Source organism: Eutrigla gurnardus (assembly GCF_963514095.1).
Source record: "Eutrigla gurnardus genome assembly, chromosome: 3".
In the NCBI taxonomy this organism is placed as follows: Eukaryota; Metazoa; Chordata; class Actinopteri; order Perciformes; family Triglidae; genus Eutrigla; species Eutrigla gurnardus.
The window spans coordinates 18,025,328-18,036,765 of NC_139917.1; the positions used below are offsets into that span (position 1 = coordinate 18,025,328).

At 42.1% G+C, this 11,438-nt stretch overlaps 1 protein-coding gene across 1 annotated transcript; it reads right to left on the bottom strand.

Annotated features, from left to right (window-relative positions):
- Positions 1-45: 45 nt before the first annotated feature.
- cp110 (centriolar coiled-coil protein 110) lies at positions 46-10,758 on the bottom strand. The gene is made up of 10 exons (XM_084005579.1): positions 10,162-10,758; positions 9,560-9,685; positions 6,638-9,134; positions 6,405-6,526; positions 3,509-3,610; positions 2,891-3,007; positions 2,625-2,726; positions 2,340-2,456; positions 1,803-1,885; positions 46-1,475 (listed from the first exon to the last, which is right to left on the bottom strand). Exons 1-10 carry the CDS (start codon positions 10,288-10,290, stop codon positions 1,316-1,318), a joined length of 3,555 nt encoding a protein of 1,184 aa, XP_083861705.1. The 5' UTR covers positions 10,291-10,758; the 3' UTR covers positions 46-1,315.
- Positions 10,759-11,438: the final 680 nt, after the last annotated feature.

Consider the following 11,438-nt stretch of genomic DNA (forward strand, 5'->3'; position numbering starts at 1 on the left):
CGACAGCAGGGTGGAAGCTGTCCGAGTGAGGACGAGAGCATACTGGTGGCAGCGCCCCCTGCCGCTCGGAGTATGTAAATGTTACACATTAAGTCTTGGCTTTCACAAAATTCAGAGCAATTTTCATTTGTTAATAAACATTTATTACCAACCACATACAAATAAATAACATATAAAACGGGTCCAAATTCTAAAAAATAAAATAAAAAATTAGACTACACTAGAAATAAAATATTTAAGGCAACAGTCTGGAGTAACACACTAGAGATTTGGAGCTGCACAGTAACATTTCTGTATGGGAGCACCACTGTCCTTCAAAAAATTGGTAAATTTCACATCAACAGAGCTCAATATGTGCAAATACATTTTGAGATCATCTGTTTTTGATGGCTATGAAAAAGCCTTCAAAAAGGTAATGTAAAGGAACTGAATAATTCAATGTCAACGTCCATTCTTCAAAGCAGAGATTTAACATCAAACAACTGGAAAAAAACTGACATGCAAAAACTGCTGAACTAATAACCTGATTAATACTCCTTTCACAGGAGACATTTCAAAGTGTTATAAATAACTTTAATTGTGGCTGAATTCCAGTTTTTGAAATTGTTTTGGTTTCTGAGTGTCTGTGTTGTGCATACTGGCTCATGGCCATGGTTTACTTCATGCTTACTTTTCAACTTGTCATCCCTGAAAACAAAGCAGTTTCTAACCCCTCATTGCGGATTGCATGTCTAGAAGTTGTAAACAGTTAGCCAAAGTGTAATCCTTCCTTAATACATTGATATCCAAATGGAATGGAGCCATTGTGAGTGTCATTACACCAGTGTTTTTCTTGCTACGACACGTCTTCTGCAAGTTATAAACTCATCATCTTTCAGGTACAGTGCAGAGCTTTTCAGCTAAAGGATGCCGAAGTGTTTGTTTTTTTGCCAACTCAACATTTGTCCCATTAACACCTTCAACATTAATAAACTGGTGAAAAATACTGTAGGAAGCAGATCTGGTTAAGGATATCTGTTACTGACAGGGCAGCTGTGGTGATATTTCATCCAATCAATGCTAAACTACTCCGTAGTGGAAGATTGAAACTGCGATAACTATATTGTTGTGGTTGTGGAGTGTAAAAAATATGTCACATCACACCAGATAAAAAAGGCAAAGATATATATATATATATAAATATATATTAGTTGGCAACAGGCAACGCTCTGTGTCAAATTTGGCTTTGGAAACTCTCAAATGATTGGTTATACTATTTTAGTGTAATCGCTAGAGGCCTTATTAGGAGTCCTCACTGGGGCCAATTAGGAAAGCGTCATCGGGGTTTAGAGGAGTAAGTGCTCTTTGGGACCCTCTGGGGATTTGCTCTGAACTGTCCACGTTTGGTTTCTGGCGGCTGCTCGGCAGGGAATCCAGTATTTCGTCCAGACCTTGTCACAACTCCTGTGTACCTTTCTGCTGCCTTTTTCTGGATCCTGGGGGGGAAGAGAAGACAGATTTTAGCCGCTGATGAGGGCACTGCTTGTTTAAAAAAAAAAGAAACCCTGCAGTGCAAGATTTTCAATTCAGTAAAATATTTAAGCTGAATAGTGCTTTTTTTTGCTGGCTGCAACATTACTGGAAACTTCTGAAGAATGTCTGATGAAATGAAAAAAAGCATGTGCAAAGTCCTTCATCCTGTATTTTGACTTGATTGGAAGCAACTTAATAAATAAAATGCACACACACACACTTAAAAAACACCTGAACTATGCAGAGATACAAACAAATAAGAAATCAGAAGCGATCAGGTGAAACCTCACATCATTCCTCTCTTCCTCTCCAGTGATTTTTGCGTTGCAGTTGACAGAGAACTCTTTCGTCTGGGAAGGCAGGCGTGCTCGCTCTAAACAAGAATACACACAAGCAAAAACACATACTCAATTAGCATTTGCACTACCTACAATGTGTATCATAATCCTCACAACATGTATCAATAGAAAGGAAGTGTACACTGAAACAGAATCAATATTTTAGTCCTCTTTGCCTACATTAAGAAACACCATTAAGTACTGCACTGGGAGAAATAAAGCAACACTGTTATTACCTAACAGACTTATCGTGCTGGTGTGGACAGTACTAAAAGCATAATGGGATTGTAAATGTGAATCATGAGACCTGGATCAGAGCACTGTTTTACACCTGGCTGGGACCTGTTAGTCAGAACCGTTCCACTACTGGACTTTCTCCAAATATAATTCAGTGATTTTGGGCATTATTTGTGATTGCTTCACTCTATATTGAGAAACCAAGAATCCTCCAGTGAAGTGTATGATTTGTGCAGCGTCTGAAAAGGTTACCTGTTGTTTGAGCTCTCTCTCCTTGGCCAGCTCTCTGTCCCAGCTGATCAGCCGCATCCTCTCTCCAGCTGACAGGCTGAAGAATATGTCGTGGACCTCATAACGTGCAGCGCGCAGCTGGATGGGGAGACAATTACAGAGGATAATATGGCTCGGAATGAATGTGTGCAATCATAGTATCTGTTGTGGTAAGTGCTAATGGAGGGAATAATTGCTCAGTTGGCAGTGAAGTAGAGGAGAGGAGAAAGGTGAGCAGATGTTTACAACACATGTTTGCTTTATTACCTGCAGAGTGACTCTCTCCTGCAATAACAGGTCCTGTCTGCTACAGAACTCCCCTCTGCCAGGGCTCTGCTGCTGGAGGGCCTGTAGGAACTGATGTGTGTCCTAGATGCACAACACACACACACACACACACACACACACACACACACACACACACACACACACACACACACACACACACACACACACACACACACACAGTGTATAATAGCTGTTTTTGTTCATTGAGACAGTGTGACAGACATGACACTGCTGTCTCTACTCACCCTGATGGTGCGCACTAGCTGCCCAACCCTCTCAGTCTTCAGAAGCCTGCGAGCTAGAAAACCTTTCACAGCTGCCGACAGCAGGGGGCGGTGTTGCTCTGAAAGTGGGCTAGAGGCCTGAGGATGAGGAGGAAGAGGGGAGAAAGAGGGATGAGAGGGGTGAATAATGAGGACCAGAGGGGAGGAGAGAGGAGAATGCTAATTCCATCAATGACAACCAATTAATTTCCCACACAGATTCTCAAGGTCTTTTGGTTGGCATCTGTTTAGCGCATCAACGCAAATGAACTCACGGCTCATCATTATAATAGGATATAATAAGCAGAATGATAATGTGTCACTCACTTGTTGATTCTAAAGACGTTGCAGTAAAAGGGCATGTTTGTTTAACAACTGTACTTTAACTGAAGCTGAGATGCTGTGCTTGAATTAAACAGATGAGAGGGGTTACTGATGAGGATTAAGACATCGGGCTGGGGGGGTCAGGGGGGGGGGGGGGGAGTATTTGTTTCAGCATGTGTCAGCAAACCGGTGATGAATATAAAATATTCTGGGTACAAGGATAAGCAGGACAAGCTTTTCGCATCACTGACTAGTCAACAAATGTGGTAGTGATACCTGGCTGAGGGTAGAAAAGGTCAACGTGTCCCCAAGACGTGAGCTTGATATGGAGCAAGGGAAGGACACGCTCTGGAGGTGACGGTAATGCACTGCCACCGCCTGAGAGAGAGAGACAGACGGAAAGAGAGAGAACCAGGCAGACAAGAGAAAGAGACAAAAGGGTGAAGGGAAGGAACAGGAGGAGAAGTGCATGTGTGTGTGTGTGTGTGTGTGTGTGTGTGTGTGTGTGTGTGTGTGTGTGTGTTAGGCACGCATGTGTGCATTTGGGAGCAGGCAAGGTTGGAAAATATTGAATTGGAAAGGACAGCAAATGAGGCAGGAGGAAGAAATTAATTGGGGGTAGAGAGAAAGCGACAGAAGGGGAGAGATGGGGCACAGAGGCAAGAGGGATGAGATGAGGAGGAGAGGAATGACGGGGATGATGAGACAGGAGAGATGGAGAAAATTAATACGACCAAAGATTAAAAACATTTGAGGGGGTATGAGACAAAACAAAGAGGAATGTGAGTAGGGGGAGAGAAAAAAAAGAGGAGATGGAGAAGGGACCATTAGCAGTGGCACTCAACGGGACGATCTGGCACTTAACCACAGACGCTCATGAATTAAACAAATTATCCTTTCCCTTTCTGTGTCAATTCCCTGGGTCCCCTCCTCCCTCGACCAGAGAGTCCAGCCAGCTCGCTCTCTCATCACATCACAAATGATGGAAGGACAGAGGGGAGTCGAAAAGAAGTCTTTTTATTAAACAGCTTATGTTAATTATATTGTTGTTAAGGATACATAAATTAAACAGAGACTGTGATTAATAGGGCAAGGACACTGGCCAAGAACAAATACAGACACAAGCTGAAGAAACAAGAACTGGCTGCCAGAGAACAGCAGGCGTCCTTGAAGTGTTGCATGTGCATGTATGCGCGCACACACACACACACACACACACACACACACACACACACACACACACACACACACACACACACACACACACACACACACACACACACACACACACACACACACACACACACACACACACACACACAGGCGACCATGCCAGCTCCCCTCTTAGGGATGTAATGAAACATTTATGGTAGAATCCCTGTGTTTTTTTTTTTTTTACTGGGGAGAGTCTGAAGGTCTCTTGTAATGAGCAGATGTCTGTAGTCTGCCCACGACCCCGGTCTCTAGAAGTACACTCTAACAGGTAGGACGACAGCATGTGTGTATGTGTGCGTGTGGCCACGTATGAAACCGCGTCAGAGCCTTTCAAAGGTCCGTTTCTCATTTCAGAAGAACATTTAGGGTCAATGTTATATTACAGTTTAGTGAATTGGTTAGCATGCTCTCATTTCAAACAGATGAAAAGACTTTCATTAAAAAAAAAGTGACATTGGGTGGAGTCAAAAACCTTGGTAGACTGAATTATGGTTGTCTTTACAGGAATGACGTCGTACGAGATCTGTATAGCAATAGGCGATGCAATATAATGCAAGAAGCTGGCCAATGGGAAGGAGGAAATATTAATATGACCAGTTAGAATAAATGTCTGGTAGTTAGAACCATGTCAATTCAGGTTTTCTTTAATTTCTTATGATTTCTTTGGCAAGTTTGACACTCAAGGAAGGGACCACATTTGCATGATATGTCACTAGAAAACTTAAAAGGGTACAGCTGGTAACATTCTACATTTTTCTTATTGTTAAGAAATCCCATGGCGCTCCCCTGTATTTTAAGGATTAAGACGGTGACCGCGAACCGCAACGTCTTCAATTCAACTTCGGTTGGGGACCTTTGTTGCATCTATCGCCCTCATTTCCCATCATCTCTCTCCACCCAGTATTCAGCTGTAAGCTTGGTTATTAAAAAAGATAAATCACTTCCTGAAACAGCCAAGCACCTTAGATTTAGCAAACGGAACTCAAATACAAAGTGTATTTGTTGGAAACTATTTTCTGGGTTTCTGCAGGGTTTATCAAATTATATTTAATACCAAATAGAATGCAATTACCCTTTTCATGGTCCTGCTGGTCAAATAATGTCACCAGTAAGTACAATAAGGCATTAAGTGTACACATCTGATATTTATATAACATTAAGTCAGTACTTCCAAGCTGTATACAACAATAATTCTTGGTACTTTGATTAATCAATTAGCCCCCTGCGCACACAATCCACTGTATTGCACCAGAGCTACTTCTAGGCTACAGGTGTAATGTCTACTAACAGCCTGTAACCACATACTGAAGAAGTCATGTTACTGTCTACTGCAAACAAGAAAAAATGTTCAAGACCTTAATGAATGAAATTGTATTTAACATACTCTAATGCACACAGATTTGGTGCACTAGAAAGTATTTTGGCAGCAAAATGGTGTATGTGGGACTGACTAGTTTAATAGTGACAAGATTGGAGGTCTATAGAGACCCAGACCTAAATAAGCTATATGAGATTAACAGGCAATACCTGTTAGCAGGGTCAGTGGCTTTCCTCTTTTCATAGTATTTGATTACAATATGAAAAATACAAAATATCGCCAGACTAGCATTTCTTTTTAGCTCTTTCATAATCAAAAAACTCTGTAAGACACACAGCTAAAATACAGAGTTACCCAGTGTGTTTATTCTTTGATGTCGACCAGTTATGTGTCATATTATTATGTCCTTTTGCAAATTCTTGTAAACTGCTCGGTATATACCCAAAATGTACAAGATGAATTTGCACTGAGAGGTTAAGGTTAAACTTGTAGCGTCACATAAAACTCCAAAAATGCAGCAACAGACATGTATCACCTATATCCTGGCTTCACATATCAGACATTCTTAACTTTTTTGTTTCAGATCTGTCATTTCAATAACAGAATGATTCACCCAGAAATCTATCCCGCTTGTCTTACCTGCAGCAGTTCTTCCTGTTGTCTCCTGTGCTGATCTTGTAGGGCTCTGACCTGAGCAGCATGGGCCTGTTTCAGTTGTTCCTGCTTGTCTTCTTGGCTGACATGGTCTTCGTAACGGCGTACTGTAGTTACAGGAAATAAAGTCACATAATGTGAGAATAATTATTCTAATCATGAGAATAATTATAACTATGTGTTTTGAGAGCAAGGAGTATGCTGGGTCCTGGTCTTACCTACGGGAGTGCTGGTGTTGGGTCTGACCACAGAGTCCGCTCTTCTGCCGGCATCTGCACTCCTTTCCCGTGTCTCTTCTGTCACATGCATGAGCAGCCTCCGTTTGACATTGGATACTGCGCCCTGACCTTCACCCCCACTCTCTGGGGTCAGATGTTTCTCCCGAACAAGATGGCATTTTAAGCCCATGTCAGATCCTGACCCTTCGAAGAGCCACAGGTCAGACGGTGTGCCCACATCATATGACTGGTTGAGAGATGCCGATTGCATAGAGTCGTGAGCTTCTACAGCGGTCCCATTCCTACTTTCCGCTGGATGGTTACTGGTATCCGAAAGCACCGAGATATTATGTGAAACGGTGGCTGCAGATGGAACATCTCTGAATGCATCAGGGATTCGCAGCCGCTGTGTTGCAGAGAGGATGCATTTAGCTGTTGGCTTTCTACAGCCGCTGTGCTGTCCAAAACTCTTTGTAAGTCCTTCTTTACGCGTCTTCTTTTCCTTTCCTCTCTCTGTAGATAAGATTTTGACTAGCTCAAGCTCATTTACGTTAACTGCCTCAGTTTCTGTGTCACCCATGCTTAGTTCAGGTCCTGCATCTTCAGTTTTTTTTAAATGTCTTAATGATTTTCTTCTCGGCCACTCCCCATACCTTTTGTCTTGCTCTGCATCATTGCCATCATCCCCATCCCTCAGGTTTTCCTCCCAAACGACACCATCACTTTGACGAGAGTCCTCGACGCCTTTTAACCTGAACTCACTTTGAGCGTTGCTCTCAGTTTGGTTGTTGTCTGTCAGTGTGGACTCCAGATCCGAGATCAGTACTTTCAGACTGGACAGGTTGGACTCCAGCTGATCTATGTGCTTTGAACTCTTGGCTGAAAAGCTTGTTACATCATTTTCAACCATCAGATTTGCAGTGGAAGGAACTGCTCTGGGACTGTTTTTATGTACTAAGTTAACTTCTTCATCCTGGTCTTCAATCAAACCAGTATCGACCAAAACTTCCCCCTGTGAGGTTTCTGCCCTGTTGAGAGCATCTCCATCTTGGATACTGCCTTTGCTTTTGGAGCGCTCAGGACTTCTACAGAAATAAGGGGCTGGGATACTGTGATATTTTCCAGCTCCATTATAAAAAGCTGCGGGACGGGTTGTCAAGTAGAAGGCTTCCTGGAGAGGTGAGGTCTCTGTTGACATGAGCTGTTGCTGGAGGAAGGTGCTGATTTGTTTAGGCTCTTTTATGGCCTCTTTTGAAATGTTCATCTTAACATTTTTGAAGACTGTTTTCTCCTCAACGGCGGTAATTTCTTTAGTATTTCTGTCTCCTGTTAAATGCGTGCTTTCAGATTTTAAGTTTGCCTTTCCCCTGAAAAACTCATTCTCAATCATTCTCTCGTTTTGCCAGGATTCATTGAGCGACATTTCCACAGACGGGATTAAAGTGCCTCTCCTCTCTTTCGGTTTCTTCCCCTCTGCGGTCACAGTGTGCATGTAGGGGAACTCGTCATTCTCCTTATTGGAGAGGCTCTGCTCCTCTGCCCTTGTCTGTTCTTGGGTCCTCTTCTGAATTTTAGTGTTCTTGGCTTGGTTCCTAAGCATCCGCTGGCGCCGCCGATACTCCTGAGATTTCTTCAACAAGGCCTGGAGGCTGAGACGATAAGGCTCCTCGGATAGCTCTGTTTCGTCTACGTGGTCGTCCACTGGTTCTGACTCTGTGGGGTCTTGCTGAACATGCAAATCTGTTGTTGGACTGTGATGACGGCTTAATGTCTGTGATAACTCTAGATTGTCTGAAATGCCACTGTTTCCTGATGTAGAATCTGGGCCCTCAATTTTGTCCAAATTGTGATCATTGTCAAGGTCATGCATGGGAAGGTGTTCTCTGACCTCTGTGCTGTCCAGATGACTGCTTTCAGATTTCTCGACTGGCAAATGGTCACATATAACTGGATCCTCCTGGAGCAAGGTACTACTAATGTCTTGTACCACTATAAAGTTACTACAAGAGGATGATTCCAGTCCACTCCTTTCCAATTCCTCTCCATCTATGGGAGGGTAATTAATAATATCCGGCATCTTGGCAATTGTGTTTGAGGTGTTGTGAAGGAAAAATCCACCTTTGTTGTTATTATTATAAGTTCCCTCTGAGGGGCCATGGCCATCTCTCTCTGCATCAATCCTTCCAGAGACACTGTGGATGTTGATTAGCTGTGATCCTGGTTGGCTGGTAAGTTGGTCAACAAGGCATCCTTCCTGGTAACTTTGGTGAGGTGTCACATTAGAGGAGAGAAAGGCACTACATGTAGTTGATGTCAATGGAGGGAGAGAAACGCCATCCTTTATTGTCCTTCTGGGTGGAGATGAGAGCAAAAGAACATCCTTTGTTCCTATGAATAAATCACTCGGTGACACTGATCCAACGCCGTGGGAATACAAAGATTTTGTGTTAATCTCAGACTCTTGAAGGAACTCCTCTAGTGTTGGTGTCTTCCTCAGCTGCAATTCATAAGATCACAACAATTATAACATCGACTTATCACACAATATTTGAACACAACCTCAATCATTTTAACATTATCGACCCATTGCATGACATATGGAAATCACCTCAATCATGTTTGCTGACCCTGATATTGCCCGTCGTGTTTACATGACTGTTTTTTAAGAATGTCCCAAACATTTTAGCTAATGTGATGCCAGAATAAACAGCAGGGTTTCCCCAAATATCATGAGGTCTCATTTGATTAAAAAAAGTGGGGATGACAAAACATTACATGAAAGAAACAAATGTGTTTTTAGTAATGTCGATGACTATTTATCCATACGGACTACTGTATGTTTGTATAAAACTAAGCAGTCCATGTTATCCTTCAGCAAAACACAAATAAAGAAGATAGCGGAAAGGTTAGTACTGATATTACCTGAACACTGTTTAGGATAGTTTGCGCATTGGCCATTCTTGAATCATCCTCTAACTTTCTGTGGGCAGCAGCTTTCAGGGCTCCATCTCTGTGCCGCTGCATCTCCTCTCTCTTCTCCCCCGAGAGCTGTTATCATGAGAAAGCAGACATGAGGCGTCATACATGTTGAATAACAGGGCTGGCACCAATGACTGTTTTCATTATTGATTATTTTGTCCTTTTTATTTTTAGATTGACCAATTACTTGTTTGGTTTATAAAAATGTCCAAAAATAGTGAACACTGTCCATCACAAATTCACAAGCCCTCTAAGATGACTTCTCAAAACTGCTTAAAACAATGAAAACGCAATGAAATAACGTTATACTAACTTTACAATGACACAGAAAAGGGTAAAGCAGCAACCCTAACACCTGCCACAAAAACAACCAGTTAGCTACACCATGACATCACAGTAAGCTACAACCAAGGTTAGCCTCATATATCACACACACACAACAGAGAGACAAAGTGGTTAAACTGTGTTTTCAGCCTCTCTGCGTCTTGTTAGCTAATGTTTCAAACCATGTATTTAACAGGAATATTGTAAAACTGTGGTCATACCAAGGGAGGAAGGATGGGCTGTCCATAGAAGCGGACGAGAGAGGATGCAGGTGGAGGTTTGTTGTGTCGCTCCTCACTTTTCCTCAGATGGGAGAGGAGATGCTGCACAAATTTGTCGTAGTCCTCCATGGAATTACATCAAGATACGATAGGTAGCTAACACGTCCCGGGCTTATTAGCGGTAATATATAAACGATATGTCGATTGGTTGATTTTTGCTAACGTTAGCTGCTGAGTCGTAACCGTAGCTAGCTAGCTAACGAGTTAGCCGCCGTTAGTATGGTTACTGAAGTTTAAAACCAACCTGCCAGTAAACCAACATCTAAGTCGAGTTCATACAACGTTGTGTTATTCAAAGCGGCAAAGTAGCGCAGTTCCGCGTTGTTACTTCTGACACACAGCAACCAAATAAAGTTTCGCGAGCTAACACCATCAGCCGAACAAGCATCTCCATCAGTATGGCTCTGTGTTTACTCTTTTACCCGCCGGAGCAAGCGGAGAGACACAAGCGACAGTTGGAACCCGCCGAAGCGCTCTGAAAACCCGGAGTGGATTCACAGCACGGATATGGATGTACCAAAAACGAGTAATTCAAATCAACGTTTGAATTGAAGTTGTTTTAAATCCAAAGAACTTTGATTCAAAGAGACTTATATCACATCAACTAAACCACTACAACCTCGTCCTCTGTGAAGCCCGTATTGATGAGGATGACATTGCTCCATGTTTTCACAGGGACCAGATCCGGATCCAGATCTGTCGGAAACAAAGGGAGCTGGTGATAACTTCATACTGCCACCTACAGACTCGACTGGCTCAAATGTACTACACGTTGTACTACAATTAAAAAACAACAACAACTTTATACTGCATATCATAAATAAATCCATTTCATACAGACTATTCTGCCTATTCAGTTTTATATTCGTTGTTTTCCTTAAAATAGCAGCACAGACGTGTAGTCTTTAACAAAAAGGCTGTCAGTGGTACATTATTACTTGTATAAATTGTTTATAGCCTCATGCATATGAATGAGGACACTTTTCTTTAAAAGAATGATTATTTAATCAGATTTCAAATCTGTAAAAGACATACCTGGGAGGTTCCGCCTAGTGTATCTATGTATCTATAAACAGATTACATGTGCAACATCACCAACATTTTTGCATTTCATGAAATATGGCTATGACAATAATGTCTTTGTTAACTAGGAATTATATTAACTTACTGAATTGATTTCAGGCATCCTATATCTTTTTTAGCTGAGCACCCTGATA

What these genes read in the sequence shown, in the direction of transcription:
- cp110 (XM_084005579.1), bottom strand. Translation starts at nt 10,290, where the DNA reads ATGGAGGACTACGACAAATTTGTGCAGCATCTCCTCTCCCATCTGAGG. An exon ending in CAACACCAGCACTCCCGTAG is followed by an intron (nt 6,527 to 6,637) that starts GTAAGACCAGGA and finishes CTGTAACTACAG; the next exon opens with TACGCCGTTACGAAGACCAT. An exon ending in AGGAGAGAGTCACTCTGCAG is followed by an intron (nt 2,457 to 2,624) that starts GTAATAAAGCAA and finishes CTCCCCATCCAG; the next exon opens with CTGCGCGCTGCACGTTATGA.